Source organism: Lemur catta, chromosome 1 (genome assembly GCF_020740605.2).
Source record: "Lemur catta isolate mLemCat1 chromosome 1, mLemCat1.pri, whole genome shotgun sequence".
NCBI classification, from domain to species: Eukaryota; Metazoa; Chordata; class Mammalia; order Primates; family Lemuridae; genus Lemur; species Lemur catta.
Window position 1 is genome coordinate 69,085,276 of NC_059128.1, and position 17,163 is coordinate 69,102,438.

Genomic DNA, 17,163 nt, shown 5'->3' on the forward strand with positions numbered 1-17,163 from the left:
ATGACCTGGAGGAGATTAAAAACCACAGTTTGCACATTATTTGCTCTAATTCTTGATGGGAAGGTTAAACAAAAAACTTTCAAAATTCAAGTTACTCTGCATATCATTTGTCCATTTAAATCACTGCTCAGTAGTGTTTTTCAAAATTAAAAATAAAAGAAAATCTAATGGGGTGAGAAGGCAAGTTGGGTGCTGATTTTTTTTCAGTGCAGAAACATAGTTCACACCCATTGGGTTGAATAGGAGGGCGAAGAGGCAGAGAAATAGATAATTTAAGATTTATATTGGTACGTGAGACAGGCAAATTCAAGGGACAATATGAACTTTGTCATTAGTCTAATATTATTTGAGTTTTCAGCTAAGATCATAGTGTGTGCACAAAAACAAACTATAAAACAAAACAGACTTCACAAGCCAACAGTGGGAGAGCAATAAAAGCCAGAGATCTGCTGGATGCTAGCAGAAATGATCTGGGTATTGATGGGAAAGGTTTCTTTATATTGACTTAGAGTTTTTGAATGTAATTTATATGTTATTTAAAGTCTTTGTGAGCTGGGCGCAGTGGCGTGCGCATGTAGTCCCAGCTACTTGGGCAGCTGAGGCGGGAGGATCCCTTGAGGTCAGGAGTCTAGCCTGGGCAACCTAGTGAGAGCCTGTCTCTAAAAGTAAGTAAGTAAATAAGTTAATAAATATAAATAAAGTTTTTGTTGTGCAATAGTCAAAGATACTCATTTTCATGGTTTTGTTAATAGATTTTTTTATGTTATTTTCTGAAAGGGGTATTTTCAAGTATATGTAAATTAAAAATCTTTTTTTGAATATCTGTAAGAAGTACATCTTGCCTGAGTTATGTCAAAATAGTAAAAAAGGAGACTTCCAAAAGTATTTTCTGTAGACAATATTAGCATTGTGTCGAATAGAAATACTAATATCATTTGCATTGAGTTTAAATATTATATTGAATGTAAACTATTAATATCAATAATTTGATTAGAATTACATTGAATGTAACTACTAATATTGACATCTTTAAGGTTGCAAAGTTTCTTCCAGAAATGGTACCTTTTCTCTTTATACCTTTGTCCTTATCTTTCATGACTCCCTTCCTCAGATTTTATGCTCTGGTAACATCAGACTACTTTCAGATCTCCACAGTACTGGCATGTTCTCCCTTCTGATTTCAGCTCTGCCTTTAGTTACTTGCTTTTTGCCTGGCCAGCTCTTTGTCATCCTTCAAGTCAGGTATCACCTCTTCGAGGAAGCCTCACCTGACTCTGCCCCGACCTGAAGTCATCATTCCCCCCACTACACACACAGTGTTCCCCTAAGACTTTGTGTCCGTCACTGTATGTTCTGTAATTGCTTATTTTATAGTTACGACCTCATTAAGGTTTCACACTAGCTTATTTAATTTTATACTTTCAGTACTGAATACACTGTCTGGCTCTTAGTAAATTTTTGTTAAATGAATGAGCAAGAATCCTTCTGTATAGTTTTATAGTTTTCTTCATATAGGTCTTGACTTTAAGTTTTTGTTGCTGTCATGAAGGGGTTATTTTTTATTGCTAGTATGTGGGAAAGTTATCAATACAGCTCCTCTTTCTTATCTGCTGCTTCTGGGAGTGAACTGTATGTGGTTGCAAGATTGCTGGTGGGATTGGTGGGCAGTTTATTTGTGTGGTAGTTTTCACCAACTGAGTTAGCTAACAAAGTCAACATTTTGTGTGTCAGGTAAGGTATAAATGAGATACAAATAAGCTTCTAGGTGGACTAAATCTTTTTAAAATAAATTAGTGCCGTAAGCACATCAGAGTGTGTTTGTGTGTAAAATCATAATGGGAGAGAATGCAGCCCCTTCTCATGCTTTGAGGAAGGAATTCAAATTTCTTCTAAATTTCATTTTTTGTTTTGTGTAGTCTTGTCTTGTTCAACTCAGGCTCTAAGAACAAGGGGAGCAAGGAGTGTGTCTTCTATATATATATTATTAGCATGCAATAGTGTTTGGCACATAGTTCTACTAAAAATGTATGAAAAAATTGAACAAATTAATAAATAGATGAATCATTACTCCCTAAGTCATTCCCATTTTCCCCTAGAAAGGTAGTAAACAATATTTATTTTGATACAAAAAGTCTTACATTATGCTGGACACTAAATTTTACCCCATCCTTACCCCGTATCAGAATTGAAAAAAATGCTGAAAGCATATTCTCTAGAATTTAATTCCAGTTTTGGAAGTTTGGGTGTTAGAGGTATTTTATCGAGATAACTGGGAGATGACTCACGTTTTAGTGAGCATGGTTCCTACCTTAGAAACTGACCCTTGTTAACCAACTACCTCTGGAGTAGGACCTTCTCATAACTTGTTACAGGGAGTATTTGCTTCCCCATCCCACGTTCATTCTCCCTTTTCTTCGTTGGTAATAGAGCCCCTGATTTTTATCTGGGCGTATGACTGCTTGGAAAAAAATTAATTATTCTACATACTTTGAGGCTTGATTCTACATACTATATGATATAGTTCTGGCCAAAAGAGAAATGAGTGTTAATGTTCCATTGTAGTTTCTGGGAAACCTTAACAGACAGATGGTGCATACCTTTTGCCCTTTTTCTTCAACTCTTTTTCCATCTTGCTATCTGGGGTTTTGATGGGACAGCAGGTGCTCTGGTCATCATACTGGATCATAACAAGAAGCGTAGTAGTGCAATGGGAGGAGCCTGGGTCGCTATACCAGCCTTGACTGCCTTAGTCTGACTTGATTTAGTTGACAGAGATACAACCTTTTATCTTGTTTAAGCCATGATGTCCCAGACCTAATCCTGACACACTGTCCTACTGCAGATCACTGCTAAGATCTTACGACTTCATTGTCCATCCGAAGACTGATCTTTCTGTTCTCTTATTTATTCAGCCTTGTTGAATCATTAACTCTCATCCTGGAGTTCTGTGCCGGGGTTTGATGTTGGCTTTGTTCTGAAAATGATTGACCTGAGAACTTTTACCATATTGTCTATAGTCGTATTGGGATAACACAGAATATTCATCAACGATTTTGGGGAAAACAGCCAGATTCTAAATTCCAGAATGTCAGCATCATCCTGTTCTCATAAAGACTAGAACCCGTTTATGGCACCTCAGTGTATTTGGCTTTTATTTAACATAGTCCACGCAGATGGGGAAGCAGCTTTTTAGGGGCTTTGGGAAGATAGGCACATCCTACTATGTAATGCTCAGTGTGGACGTTTGATGCTCAGGGGCTTTTTGGGCCCCACACCTGGTGAGAAAGCCAATATATAAGTCACTGTTGAGCAGGAGGAGAGATTTTTTTTTTTTTATTACCTTTCTTGTTCTTTTAGCTGAGCCCCACTTTTTAAATAATCACTGTAGTGGCTTGTATAGCCTTCCTCACAGAAACAAAGCATTAGCTGTTGTTTGTTTTGGGGTAAATATTGAAGTGAAGGACCTCTGCATTTAAAAAGACTCATCCATGGAAGCTAGAAATTGGGGATGGTGAGGAATTTTGTATGTCCTGTAGGCTGAGCTGTGGATTTTTCCTGGATCTATGTCAGCCTGCGGACCTAAGATCCACCTTGACCTTCCAAATATGCCTTCTTTCATAGATGAGACTAGAGAACGTCAGAGAAATGAAGGGGGACATTTCATTTCCTATGGCAGCCATGGTGGTGACTACTGGGACATATTCTGTCTCTATGACGATTGTGGTCTTTTCGGCCTATAAAGTTCATTTGTAATTTCTCAGAGAGTTGGTGTCCTGGTTGAGGGCATGTTCTAAGGGCTGTGATAAGAGCCAGGAAAATGGGTCTTAAAATTAAATACCCATTCAGAACTCATGATACATTCCTCTGCTTTCTAGAATTGGTTTCCTAAAGGAGGTGCCACAAAGATCTGGGTCAATTTTATGAGTAAAAGATCCAAATAGCCAGGAGGGGTTCCCATTTATGGGAATTGCCAGTACCAGATTATCAGAACTGGGTGGTAGGCTTGGACAGACCTTCTGTCTTTCAGTCACTCTTCATATACACCTGATCTGTATGGTCCACACTGAAAGTCTTTACAGGTTTCTTTCTGCCTGGATGAAGATTATTCCTTGTAATCCCATACGGACTCTCACTGGAGAGCTTTATAGTTAAGTACTTTTGCTTAGTGGAAAGCTCTTTTTTGTTGTTGGGGCTGAAAGGTGAAGGTTAAAATTGAAAGCTGTATTATCTGTAACTAGATGGTAAGCTTTTTGAAAGCATATTGGTACTGAGGAATTCTAGTGTCCACTTTGCCTCTGACTATACGGCGTGTGTTAGACCAGTTTGAGAAGTTAGAGTGACCGTCCTGGATATTGTAAGTACAGTGATGGGGTTGGTATGTCACCTTTATTTCACCACACTATCATTATTAGAATACTTAGAGTTCTATAAAAAAAAAAGACTCTTATTTTTAAAAGTACTAGAGGCATAATTTAAGGAAACCCCTTAGATGATTTCCTTAAAATGAGGAATTCTTTATTTCTTAGTCTGGCCTTCGTATCTTCAAACATTGTCAACATATCAAATATTAGTATATCAAATATAAAATATTGATTGAGCATTGGTATTTGTTCTGGGGAACTCAGGGACAGCCAAGAAACCTAGTGGAAGGTAGTGGAAAGAGCTTTATTATTTAATAAGTAACTAATTTATTAGGATAGTAATGTTGGCTGTGATCTGAGGGGTCTTGGTGTCTAGCCATGAACTGGCTGTGTGGCCCTGGGTCAGAACATTGAGCTTCTCTAGAGTGAAGGTTCTTCATAGTTCTATAAAGTTGAGGGTTAGAAAAAATGACATCTGTGGTTCCAACTTTTGAGATCCCTGAATATTTTCTCTTAGATGCATTCTGAGAAGGTCTTTGCCCTCAAGAAAATTTAGCTGTTTTCCAAGATTGCCTTACTTCTGTTTGGTTCACTTCTAAAAGTAACACGTGTTTGTTACTTACAAAGGAAAATTCAGCTGGAAAAATATATTATGCAGAAAGAAAAAGTCTCCTTTGATCACACCTTCTGAGCGATCATCATTTCTAAAATAGGTATATAATTGTCTTGACTCATTTCTGTGCATAAATTTGTATTTTTGTGATATGTATATATATTTATATAATCTACACATATCTTATACTAAAATTTGCCTTTTTAATGTAATAGTTGAGATAATAGGGATCTTTCTGTGTCAGTGCATATGGTCCTACCTAATTTTTTAAATGGTCTCATAGAATCTCACTAATTGAATGTTATGGTTTACCAAAACACATTTTGGCCAAATGGTCAAGTGTTAAATCATATTTGGCTGAAGTTAAAGCTAAATATTACTGTTGTAAAATGGGCTTCGGAGATACAAGAAAAATACCTGAAATTTCAAAAAACTTATTAAAATTTTATTATAAAAGTTTTTAGTGGGCAGATTTAGATAATAAACAGGCATGCTGATTTCTCACTGTCAGCTGTTAGATTATTCCTGTAGTCAACATGCATTATACACATTTGTAATACCAAATAGATACTATTAATAGCTTTTAAGTGAGATAGGTAGAGGAACAAGGTATTGCTTGGCTAGCTTTGCCAGAATAGAGTGCTGGTGATGTTAATGTTGTCTTTCAGCAATTAAGCTTATTGTCTTTCCAAATAGTAACTAACTAGGTAAAGACTATCAGTTCATCAACCCTTGTCTTTGGAGATTGGTTAGCTGGTCATGTTGAAGCAATCTCAAATATTGAAGCATTGTGCACTGCTTCAAGCGTTCTTTTTGAATATTTTCAGAAGCACACTTATGATTGCTGTCATGTTGTATATTTTTTATTTCTAATTTTCTAAAATTTTGCTGCTTCACACAATTATTTGATTAAAAAAAATCTCATTGATTTTGACTCTAGATTATGTGGCAATAGAGCAGTTGTAGCTGATTTTTAAAATATAACAAAATTTTCTCAACATCTCCTGTATCTCAGCTTTCATTGTGTGTGTTCCAACTTCAGCATTGTTGCGGGAGTAGAACGATATGAGACTTTTTATTGTGTAAGGAGAATATGAACTCTCAACATACATCAGTTTTGCTACCTCCCTTCCTACCTCGCTTAAGCAGATTCTGGTGAATAAATGACCTTCATAATAAGTAACCGTTGGATTTAGTAGGCTGCTATTTTGGTATTCTTAACAGCAAGTAGAATATTATGGGATTTTTGTTGTTGTTTAAACAGGTTGCATAACAGCACTAGCTGCTCTTCCATCTTGTTTAAGGACTTTATGTAAGTACACAGCAAAGTGGTTCTACAATCTCGCATAAGTCAGGAAATTAGTTGAAGAAGAGGGAAGACAGTGCTAGACTCCCTTTGTGCTCTCTAGTTCTGTTCATTTCACTGTGCTGTCATTACTTTCTGAACACAGAGCTGATGAGTGCTTATGACTCCTAAGACACTCACACTTCACCATGTTTGTTCCATTGTCAACAACAGCTGGCCATCACTCTTCTTTACTGGTTTTCTGTTGTCTACTACTGCAGTCAGATTCACCATGTTAGTGTGAGAGACCAGGAACTCTTCTGGTAAGCAAATAAAGCTTGAATGCTCTGTGAACACGCCATGCTGTCTTACTTAGTAGGTCTCTGGTTGTTCATGCATGTCCGAATGTCTGTTGTATAAGATATAAAAGCAGCAGGTTTGGTAACACGAACCTTCTTTTTGTGCACTTTATAATATAATTTAGAAAGAAGAATTTTGGTAACATGTTTTCCAGAAGGACTTTTGGTTCTAGGATTCATTGTTACAACAAGTTTGAGCACTCTTTTGTCTTTGGTGAGAGAATTAGAGAGGTTGGTATTCCATAGTAGTCATTTTACCAAACTTGTTTAAAATTAGCTCCTATATGCTTTACTTAGGAGAACTTTTAAAAAAGCAATTTTAAATTTTATTGTTTTGAGGTTTTACTACTGAGAATGTGTTTTATTTAGGTATCTCGTTTTCTCTGACATTTTTTTCTTTGTGTGTATACCTTATTTTGTATGGATCTAAAAAGACTTGATGGATGTCATCATTTATGATTTTATAGTTTTTCCTATTCTTGAAATTTTGACATGGCAAAATAACAAAACCCATGTTTGATGACTCCAATATCTTAATCTCTGTGGTTCTTTTTATACTGGCATTTGTTTCCTTTTTCCTTTCTCTTGGTTTTCTATTATTTTGGTCTCATCTCTTGGTATGCCTGATAGTTCTTAATGATTTTTAGACATTGTATATAAAAAAAATTGTAGACATCATTTTAGGCTGTTTATAGTGTCATTTTTCCCCAGAAAGGATTTACTTTTGCTTGTAGGCAGAATCAGAGATTGAGCTGATTGACGGCTGGGTCTGAGAATTTGTGAGAGCGAGGCAATTCATAGTTCACCTCTTCTTCTAAGATGGGGTCCTACTTGAAAGCCTTAATCTTCCAAGGCTGCTCCTCATCCATTTGTCTACCCCATGTGGGAGACCAGCAGAGCTCTCTTCAGCTTTTCAACCTCCTGGGTTGTTCCTTTATGCTCAGTTTTTCAGCCTCTGAACACCACTTTTTGAAAATGCCTCAAGGGGAAAAGCCGTCCTAAATATTAGCCTAACCTCCCTGTGTGCTTGTCTTCTCTCTGGGAACTTTGTCCTTCAAGTCCTCCCTGCCTTGGTAGTTCTCTGATGTCTTGAGATCGATTTTGGGGAGGGGGGCCTAGTTCTTCTAGTTCTCAGCAAGAAGATTGGTGTACAACAAGCTCGTCAGTCATTTTTGGAGTCTTACTTATATTTGAATGTGAATATTCAGATATTAAAATAAATATTTATAGCATGCCTTATTTGCACTGCTGAATCTTGTGCTGGTTACATATGATAGGAATCTGTGAAGTCATATGATCCTTTATAATATTGAAGTTCAGGAATGTCAGAAATAACATTGAATAAAGCATTCAGCTATTTGGCCAATTTTTAAAAATCTGCCAGGTTGATTTTTAATTCTTACATGTATTATTTATGTCATATATATAAGTCATCATATTTCTTTCTTTCTTTTTTTTTTTTTTGAGACAGAGTCTCGCTTTGTTGCCCAGGCTAGAGTGAGTGCCGTGGCATCAGCCTAGCTCACAGCAACCTCAAACTCTTGGGCTTAAGCGATCCTACTGCTTCAGCCTCCCGGGTAGCTGGGACTACAGGCATGCGCCACCATGCCTGGCTAATTTTTTCTATATATATATATTTTAGTTGGCCAGATCATTTCTTTCTATTTTTAGTAGAGACGGGGTCTTGCTCTTGCTCAGGCTGGTCTTGAACTCCTGACCTTGAGAGATCCACCCGCCTTGGTCCCCCAGAGTGCTAGGATTACAGGCGTGAGCCACTGTGCCCGGCCCCATATTTCTTATATTCTTGCCTTTTCCTGTTTTTCTGTTGGGTTGCTTTATTCTGATTGATTGGCAGAAGCTCTTTGTATCTTAGAAATATTAACTCTTGCCTGTAATATGTGCTACAAATGTTTCTTCTCAGTGTGTCATCTTTTGAATTTATCATTTTTGTCATACAAAAGGTTTTCATTTTTATGTATTTCTTGCAGTGGTTAAAATATGCCATCTTTAAGATAATAAACAACTCAGCCCTGCTTTCTTGTAATAGTGTTATGATTTGCTTTTTTCCCTTAATATTAAATCTTTGGTCCATGCAGAATATGTTTTTGAGTATGAGAAATGAGATATAGGGATCTAGCTTAATTTTCCACATGGCCAGCTGGTTGCTTTTACACTATTAAATAATCTATTTCTCCAAGATATCATGTGCTACTATTATGATAGGGTCTATTTCTAGACTCTCTTATATTCCAGTGATCTTTTTTTTTCACCAGTGGCTATCTATTTCATTTATTGAGGCTTTTGGATGTAGTTCTAAAATCAATAAGTATTTCTTCACTCTTAAAAAAAAAAAATCTTAGTTCCACAAATTTTTAAAGTGGATTTTAGTAGTTTGGACAAGTTAAAGCCTTTTGAATTTTGAATTAAATGTTGAATTTGTAGATTTAATTAGGTAAAATTGATATCTTCATACTACTGAGTTTTCCATCTCTTTTGGTAAGTTTATTTCAAGAACAATTTCTTTTAATAAGTGTTTATTCCTCGTTCATTCTTAGGAATTTTATGTATGCTATTGTTATTATGAATGGGATGTTTTCTTCCATTTTGGTTTCTAACTGTAGAGAGCTATTTACTATTCAATGTAAATTTTGTAATTGAGCCACCTTTCTGAATCCCTTTTCACTCATTCTTTTGGATTTTTCAGACACACAAATATATTTTCTTCAAATTATCATGTTATTGTTTCCTCCTTTCCAGTGTTGATACTTCTTAATTCATTCTTGTTTCTAATTGCACTGGATGCCCTTTAAAAAAATATTAGACAACAGTGGTATTAGTTTATATTTTTAAGCATAATCTTAGCTTTCAGTTATTTAGATAAGAAGATTGGTGTGTTTATTTCTTTAATTAAAAAAAAAAACCTGTTCTTTTCACCAACTTCTCTGTGTTGTACTTTCTCCCCCTAACTTTATAAAACAATCAACTATTTCTTTTCCTTCTTTGTTTAGTAATGAAAGTATTTAAGACCTTAACTTTTTCTCTGAGAACACATTTATGCATATCTTATGGGTTGATTTGTATTAATTTATTACTCTTTTCTATATACTAGTTCTACAGTTTGAGTTCTGTTTTCTTCTGATCAAAAAGTCATATGGGAAGTAATTTTAAAATTTCTAAATATTTTTTGGTTATTTTTATTTTTGTGATTAATTTCTGTTTACTTACCTTTTCACCAGTGAATATGGTTTGTATGGCTGCTACATTTTAGAATTTATTGATTTTTTTTTTTTCTGTGTCCTTATGGTCCTTTTAAAAATTAATGGTTTGGCTGGGCACAGTGCCTCACGCCTGTAATCCTAGCGCTCTAAGAGGCCAAGGTGGGAGGATCACTTGAGGTCAGGAGTTCAAGACCAGGCTGAACAAGACCGAGACCCCGTCTCTACTAAAAATAGAAAGAAATTATCTGGACAACCAAAATATATAGAAAAATTATCTGGGCATGGTGGCACATGCCTGTAGTTCCAGCTACTCAGGAAGCTGAGACAGTAGGATTGCTTGAGCCCAGGAGTTTGAGGTTACTGTGAGCTAGGCTGACGCCATGGCACTCTAGCCTGGGCAACAGAGCAAGGCTCTGTCTCCAAAAAAAAAAAAAAAAAAAAAAAGGATTTAAAACTTAATGGTGCCTGGATATTTATAAAGTAAGTGCACACATACATGTATATATCCACATATAATATGAGATCTTATTATGTTATTCAGAGCCTTTATATCATGATTTTTGAGGGATCAAATGGATTTATTAATACCAACAATTAAGCATTAAGTAAATTTACCCTTTTTTCTTGGTCCTTTTGCCTTGCATTTGCTCTTGTCCAATGTTAATGTTGTGATCTATATGTTTTGGAATTTTGGAAATTGACGAGTTGGAGGTAGGTTCTAATTTTATCTTTGTCCCTCTCTTTATTTTGAGTTCTTTGCTTCTTTTCCTCTCTCTGTTAATTTAGAAGTAAAGAATAAATTCTGTAGTTAGATCTCCTGAGGGTTATCAGAGAAGGGAAGAAGTGGGCCTGTACTTGAGTCTGGAAATATAAATAGAATATGAAGGGTGTCTTAGTCCATTTTCTGTTGCTTATAACAGAATACCTGAAACTGAGTAATTTATAAGAAAAAGACTTTATTTCTTATAGTTATGGAGGCTGAGAAGTCCAAGGTCAAGGGGCCGCATCTCGTGAGGGCCTTCTTGCTGGTGGGGACTCTGCAGGGTGTCAAGGCACACAGGGCATCACACAGCCACGGGGCTGAGTGTGCCAGCTCAGGTCTTCCTCTTCTCATAAAGCCACCAGTCCCACGCCTATGGTAACCCATTAATCCATTAATTCATCTTTTAAAGGCCCCACCTCTTAGTACTGCCACTTTGAGGGTTAAATTTCAACATAAGTTTTGGAAGAGAAAAATATTCAAACCATGGGTAGAGGTGTGTGGGTCTCTAGACAAGGGGGAGAAATAAAAAAGTAAGAATGAAAATAGGCTGAAGTATAAAGTACATATGGAATGTGAAAAGAGCCTGACTTTGGAGCAGGAAGTTTGAAGAAATAGAAAGTAAATGTGAGTTAATGAAGTGGGACCAAAGTTTGGAGGATCCTGAAAGCTAGGCCGTGTGTACACGTTTACAGAGTCAGCCTGTGACAGCGCTTGCTGCACAGGATCATCTCTGGTGCTTGTTTCTGTTGATCTCGCATGTTCATATTCCCTTATTCCAAGAGCTCAGAGCAGTACACCGTGATTTACACTATGATCTAAGCACATTCTTTGAGTTTTATTTTGCATTTGACATTCTGCCTCAGTGATTTTTCAAGTGATAGTAGAGGTTGGTAATCTTCTCTAAGGCATTTTAAGTTTAAGTTGTGGATCAGTCTAGCAGTCCCTTCCTTCAATTCCATTCTTCCCCTTCCTTTTATGCCTTGCCTACTACCAAAACTATAAATATAAGTCTCCTTGCATACACTAAGGCAGATGAGATGGAAATATGCCAAATATGAGTAAATGGCCATGTCTGCAGGCCTCAACTGTTTAGTTGTCCCTCAGGAAGCATGTAGGATGGTGGCTTACTGAGAATTGAATGGAACGATGAATGCAGTTGCCGACAATTTTTTTGAGTGCCCACCATGCACAGATCTCTGGGTAAAGGTGTGGAATCCAGGACGTTGCAGTGTGGTATCACTGAATTTGAGAATGTTAGCTCTTCAGAAATGACACTTTTGCTCCAGAAAAGAATGTAGAGAACTGAGGGTTTTCCTTTGGCTTTTGCATAAGCATATATATTTTTTTCTGTTCCTAGGGGATTCCTTCTCACAGTTCCGGTTTGCTGAGGAGAAAGAATGGGATGGTGAAGCATCATGTCCGAAACAGGTAAGATAAAAGTTTGTCTGGGATATGGATTGGCCCCTCTCAGGCTGAAGGCCGACACCTTTTACGTCATTGTTGCGACAGAGTCTTCCTGCGGAAAAGAGTAGTAATTCATATCTGGTCTACTCTCAGTTACCGAAATTGTTCAGAACATTTTCAGAGGGCTAAAATTATACAATTCCTCGAAGCCAGAGTTCGCCTTTCTACCTGGTCATCTGTGTGTATTACTCATGTGGACTGGGTCGTGAGGTCGAAACGCAGCAGTCATGATTTTGACAAAGTGGGCGACTTTGCCATTTGGCTTTCCTCCTTTTGCTACTCTGTGACAATTCCCTTAGAGTTGGAAATTAATTTTTTCTCCCTTCCTGTTTTTGGTGTTAGGTGAGAAAACTCTTAACCTTGTAGCTTTAGATAACTCTTCTCCTACGATTAGGAAAATAAACGTATAAAATAGGAAAAATATTATAGAAGTGTTTCAGTGAATCCATGAATTCCAAATGCTGTATTTGCTTTGTGTTTATGCCATATTTTCTTTCTAAGGAGTTCTGATTATTTTCCAAGAAGGATTTCACTGATTGTTACCATATAAGAGATGACAGATATTCTCCTCTTTTTAAAATATACAGAGAATTAATGGTGGCTTGTCACATGCTCCCCAGCTGCAGGGCTGGAGCATAGCTTCCGATGAAATGATTAGACAGTCTGCCCACCGCGTCAGAGAGGTGCCTGAAACAGCGGGCCAGAAGCCCAGGGGTGAGGCGCTGTCCTCTCTGTTCTGCTACCAGATCAGCAAACGTGCTGTGGGTGGCTCATTTGATCTCCGAGCTGGTTTTATGCTCAGTTGTTTGGGGTGGACATTGACTCATACAGGTCATGGGGAGGGGAGTCACTTGTAAAATGACTGCCTGGCACTTTACAAAGATTATGTTATATATAATATAGAAGAAGTTGAGGAAAAATATGTTGGCCAGGTGTGGTGGCTTGCACCTATTATCCTAGCACTTTGGGAGGCCAAGGTGGGAGGATTGCGTGAGGTCAGGAGTTCAAGACCAGCCTGAGCAACATAGTGAGACCCCTGTCTATTCAAAAAATAGAAAAATTAGCCAGATGTGGTGTTGTGTGCCTGTAGTCCCAGCTACTCAGAAGGCTGAGGCAGGAGAATCACTGGAGCCCAGGAGTTTGAGGTTGCAGTGAGCTATGATGGCGGTCACTGCACTCTAGCCTAGGTGACAGAGCAAGACTCTGTCTTCAAAAAAAAGAAAAGAGAAGAAAAAGTTTGTCTTTGCCTTAGCTTGAGTCTGTTTGGGCATATGCCTGAGGTCCTGTTTAGAATTGTAGGACAAGTTGAAAACAGACAAACTGAGATGGTTGAAGAATACAGTGAAAGCCAAACAATTTTTTTCAACTCCTTTTGAACCTTATTGGCTATCAGAGAATATCATAAATATCTTGAGAGTTTTAAATAATTCTAAGTTTCTTAATTAATCAAAAACAGAGAGCACTTGTTATTTACTGGACATTTTATTAGAGCTTATTCAGAATGAATAAGACAGAGAGCAATGCCTGTTCATTGCTCTAGGCCCCTGAACATAACGGCTGAGCTTTAGTATAGTAGATCCTCAGGAGATGCTTATGTAATAAGTGAAAAAGAATGCCACATAAAATAAGTGGTGTGATAAATGAGCTAGTGTGATACTGTGGGAGACAACTACTTTGGGCTGGAAATGATTGAGAACAGTACCATGGGGACAGATCATTTGAATGGGCCTTGGTGGACAGGTGTGATTCTGGCAGGTCCTGTCTGAGGGAACATCATGAGTGATGAGACCAGAAGAACCAGGCTGTGCTCAGAGAAGGGTATGGCCGGAGTGTAGGAGTTCCAGGGAGGAGGCTTCAGTGATAGGTCGGGGCTAGTTAGCACCTACAGTTTGATCTTTCTTTTCAGAGAAAGAACTCTGTGCAAGGGTGGGGAACATGTGGCGTTCTCATTTCAAGATTGTTCTTTTTTAAGGACCAGAGGAGGCAAGAAAAGCTTCATCTTTCTCTGCTGCACCCCTTTTAATAAAAGGATTTGTTCCATAAGGTTTGGATTCAGTCAAAAGGCTGCACTGAAGGACCTAGAAGGCCTGTTCCCTAAGGCTGCAGGTTCCCCACCCCTGGGAGACACAGACCTAATATGAATCCTAGTTCCGTGATTCGGGCAAATTTCTTTCCATCTCTGTTTTCTCATCTTTAAAAATGGAACTAATAATAATATGTAATGTGGAATTAAATTAGATAATAAAAGTAAAGCCCTTTAGTGTAGTTCCTGACACATACGAAACACTCAGAATGAGCTGTCATTACTAATATTATTTGTTAACAAAGTTTTGTTTAGCAAGACCATGGAAATGGTTAGATTTGACCTGAGCAGTATTGGGAAGGAGGGAGGGATTGAACAGCTGGGCTGAGAGGCTGGAGGCAGGGAAACCAGCTGGGAGGATGTTCCCGTTGGGTGACCGGGAAAGGGTGAGAGCCTGGCTTGGCGCAGGCAGCGAGGGTGGAAGAGGGGCTGTGGGTGGGTAGGTTTGCAGTGGGGGACTGTGGCCACTGACCAGATGAGCGACCCAAGGACGAGGAAGATGTTCCAGGCTGAGTCTCCAGGTGGGTGGTGGTGCCATTCATGGAATAGAAGAAGAGTGGAAAGAAGCTGTTTGATTTTGAGTTTGACGTATGGGTAGGACACATCTAAAACTGAATTTATCAATTCCCCATCAAAACTATTTCCTGTCTCACTTAACTCCTCACTAAATTTTCTTTCTTTTCTTTTAAAAATTTCATTGTCAATACTCATAAATTTTCTTTTTTCTTGCTTACTTGAGAGAGAAAAAGGGCAAGAATTGGGGGGGGTTATTTATGTATATATTAATAGATGTTGTTCCTCATGCCCTCCTGTGTCCCCAGTGTGACCAGTGACACAAGAAGTAAAAGAAATAATGGGACATGTTGGAACCCTGGCAGGACAGGGACCCAGCACCACAGCTGTGACTTGCATTCGCTGCTCTGTGGCTGGCGTGCAGGCGGGTGAAGGGGACACAGCGGCCGTCAGGGTGCGCTGCAGTAGCCGTCAGCCTGCCTTACCATGGGGCGTTGGTCTCTTGGATCTGTGAGTGGGATTTTCAGACCTTTTTTTGGGAGAGTGTGGGGACCATGTAAGGAAGGAATGGGTGGGAAGAGAACTTCTTTGGTTGAATAGATAGATAGTTTTTAGATGGCCTGAAGCTGTCTTTATTCCATTTTTAATTTCTGTTGACACAGTGACTTATTGATTCAGTAGACCTTCCTTGAACAGCTGCCGAGTGCTGGGTGATGTGCAGTGGTGCCTGAGGGCCTGGCTTTTGAAGGGGTAGACTCTCAGGGCCACTTGTCCAGAGAGTCTAGTTCTGTGAGTGAGGCTTGAGAATCTGTGTCTTAAAAAGCTGCCCAGCTTATTCCCAAGTTCTGCCCAGTGTGGGCACTTTGGCTCTTCATGGGACAAACTGGTGACCAAAAAAAGAAAGTCATCTTACACGGTGGCATTTAATGGGAGGTTCTTGGCCACAGGACTCCTGCAAGGAGACAGGGAGAAACCACAGAAAACACTGGTTTGAAGTGTTGCAAAGGCATTGTGGAGGTGGTGCAACGTCAGCTGGGCACTAGATTATGGGAGGGAATCAGGAATGTGAGAGAAGAAGACAGTCGAGTAGGGGACACAGCTGAGCTTCATTCAGAGCACAGCTCATGAACACAGCCAGCCATTCCCTATATCTTTGGTCTCACAAACTTTTCCTTGTTTATAATATTCCTTGTGGTTGTGTTGCACGTGATGCAAAAGAGGGCAGAGGAAATTTGAACACTTTTAGCTAGATCCCAGCACATCTCAGCAGTCCCTCTCTAGAGAGCTAAGAGAGGACATGGACTGGTGGCCAGGAATTGCAGAGGTCAAGTTCTCCCTCTTTTATAGATTGAGGGAATGGGATCTACACGGTGTGACTTTGCAGACACTTGGCGGTGGGAACAGTGAGATTTCCTGCTTGTAATGTGGTGACTTCCCTGTGGGTGAAACATTCAGGATCACCATTTTATAGGGGGTTGAGAGGGTTTCCCCAAACTTGAGAACAAAGACTTGGCCATGCTGGTCTTGATCATAGCACTTAATGTGCTGTGTTCAGGACTAAGGAATGGCCTTGAATACATATTGCATTTCCCACATTCTTATCAGGGCTTTGCTGCCCCTCCATCCTGTTCCTTAAATATACTATACACTATATTTTTTGATATAAAATCCCCTTTTCCAGGGCAAGGGTTGTATTGGGTCCTGCCAGGTTGCTGATCTAAGAGCTAGCTACCTCAGGACAACTTCAGAAGGCCAGTTGGAAAGCCGGATGCTTCCTTTCAGTCCCCATGTCCCACTGTTGTGTGGCTTAGGGGTTAGAGTGGGTCTGGATTTAGTAGCAGGGCTCTGCTTGAGCCCACCAGGAATGTGTCTGCAACTCTAGTCATTATAAACCCATCTACCTGAGACAGTCCTGCATTGAAGTAGAGATTACACTAGATGACCACTGGATTTTCTTCAACTTGAAGGCAGTGATTATAGGACGGTGGTCCTTGCTGGGCCTGTGACAGTGCTTGGGAGACTAGGAGGCCAGTGGTATCCGCCTCTGTATGTAACATCATTGCGACCACCGGTTAGTTTTTTGCTTCCCATGAGTGGCCAGGACACCTAGTGGCAGCTGTTAGGGACCGTGGGATCACCTGGAATGTTTTCTCACATAGTGTCAATTTGTGAGGTCCGTGCATTGACATGACTTTGCTTCTGTGAATGGGAAAAGAGTCAAAGGAAGCCTTTAATGTGGGCCTCACACAGAGTGCAGCTGGCTAGAGGCTAAGCGTCTATTCTCTGCCCTCTACTTCAAAGAGAAGTATTTGGAGATACCTGTCAGCCCCATTTCACTGTCTAAACAGCCCTTCCCTCTTCTCCCTAAGGCCAGCAGTCTGCATGTAGGGGTGATATCCACTTAGATTTTATTCAGTACTTATTTTTCTTTCTGCTTGCCAGTAATTGCAAAAGCCTCCCCGTTTGCAGGTTACTGAGCAACCTTGACATGCGGGTGCTCACCG

The 17,163-nt window shown here is 39.2% G+C and overlaps 1 protein-coding gene across 1 annotated transcript in view; it reads left to right on the forward strand.

The window, feature by feature from the left end:
* Positions 1-17,163, forward strand: part of AVEN (apoptosis and caspase activation inhibitor) — a 149,682-nt gene that overhangs the window by 126,126 nt on the left and 6,393 nt on the right. Inside the window, exon 3 of the mRNA XM_045527692.1 lies at positions 11,957-12,027. Within this exon, the coding sequence (XP_045383648.1) occupies positions 11,957-12,027 (71 nt within the window). The remainder of the gene's footprint in view (positions 1-11,956; positions 12,028-17,163) is intronic.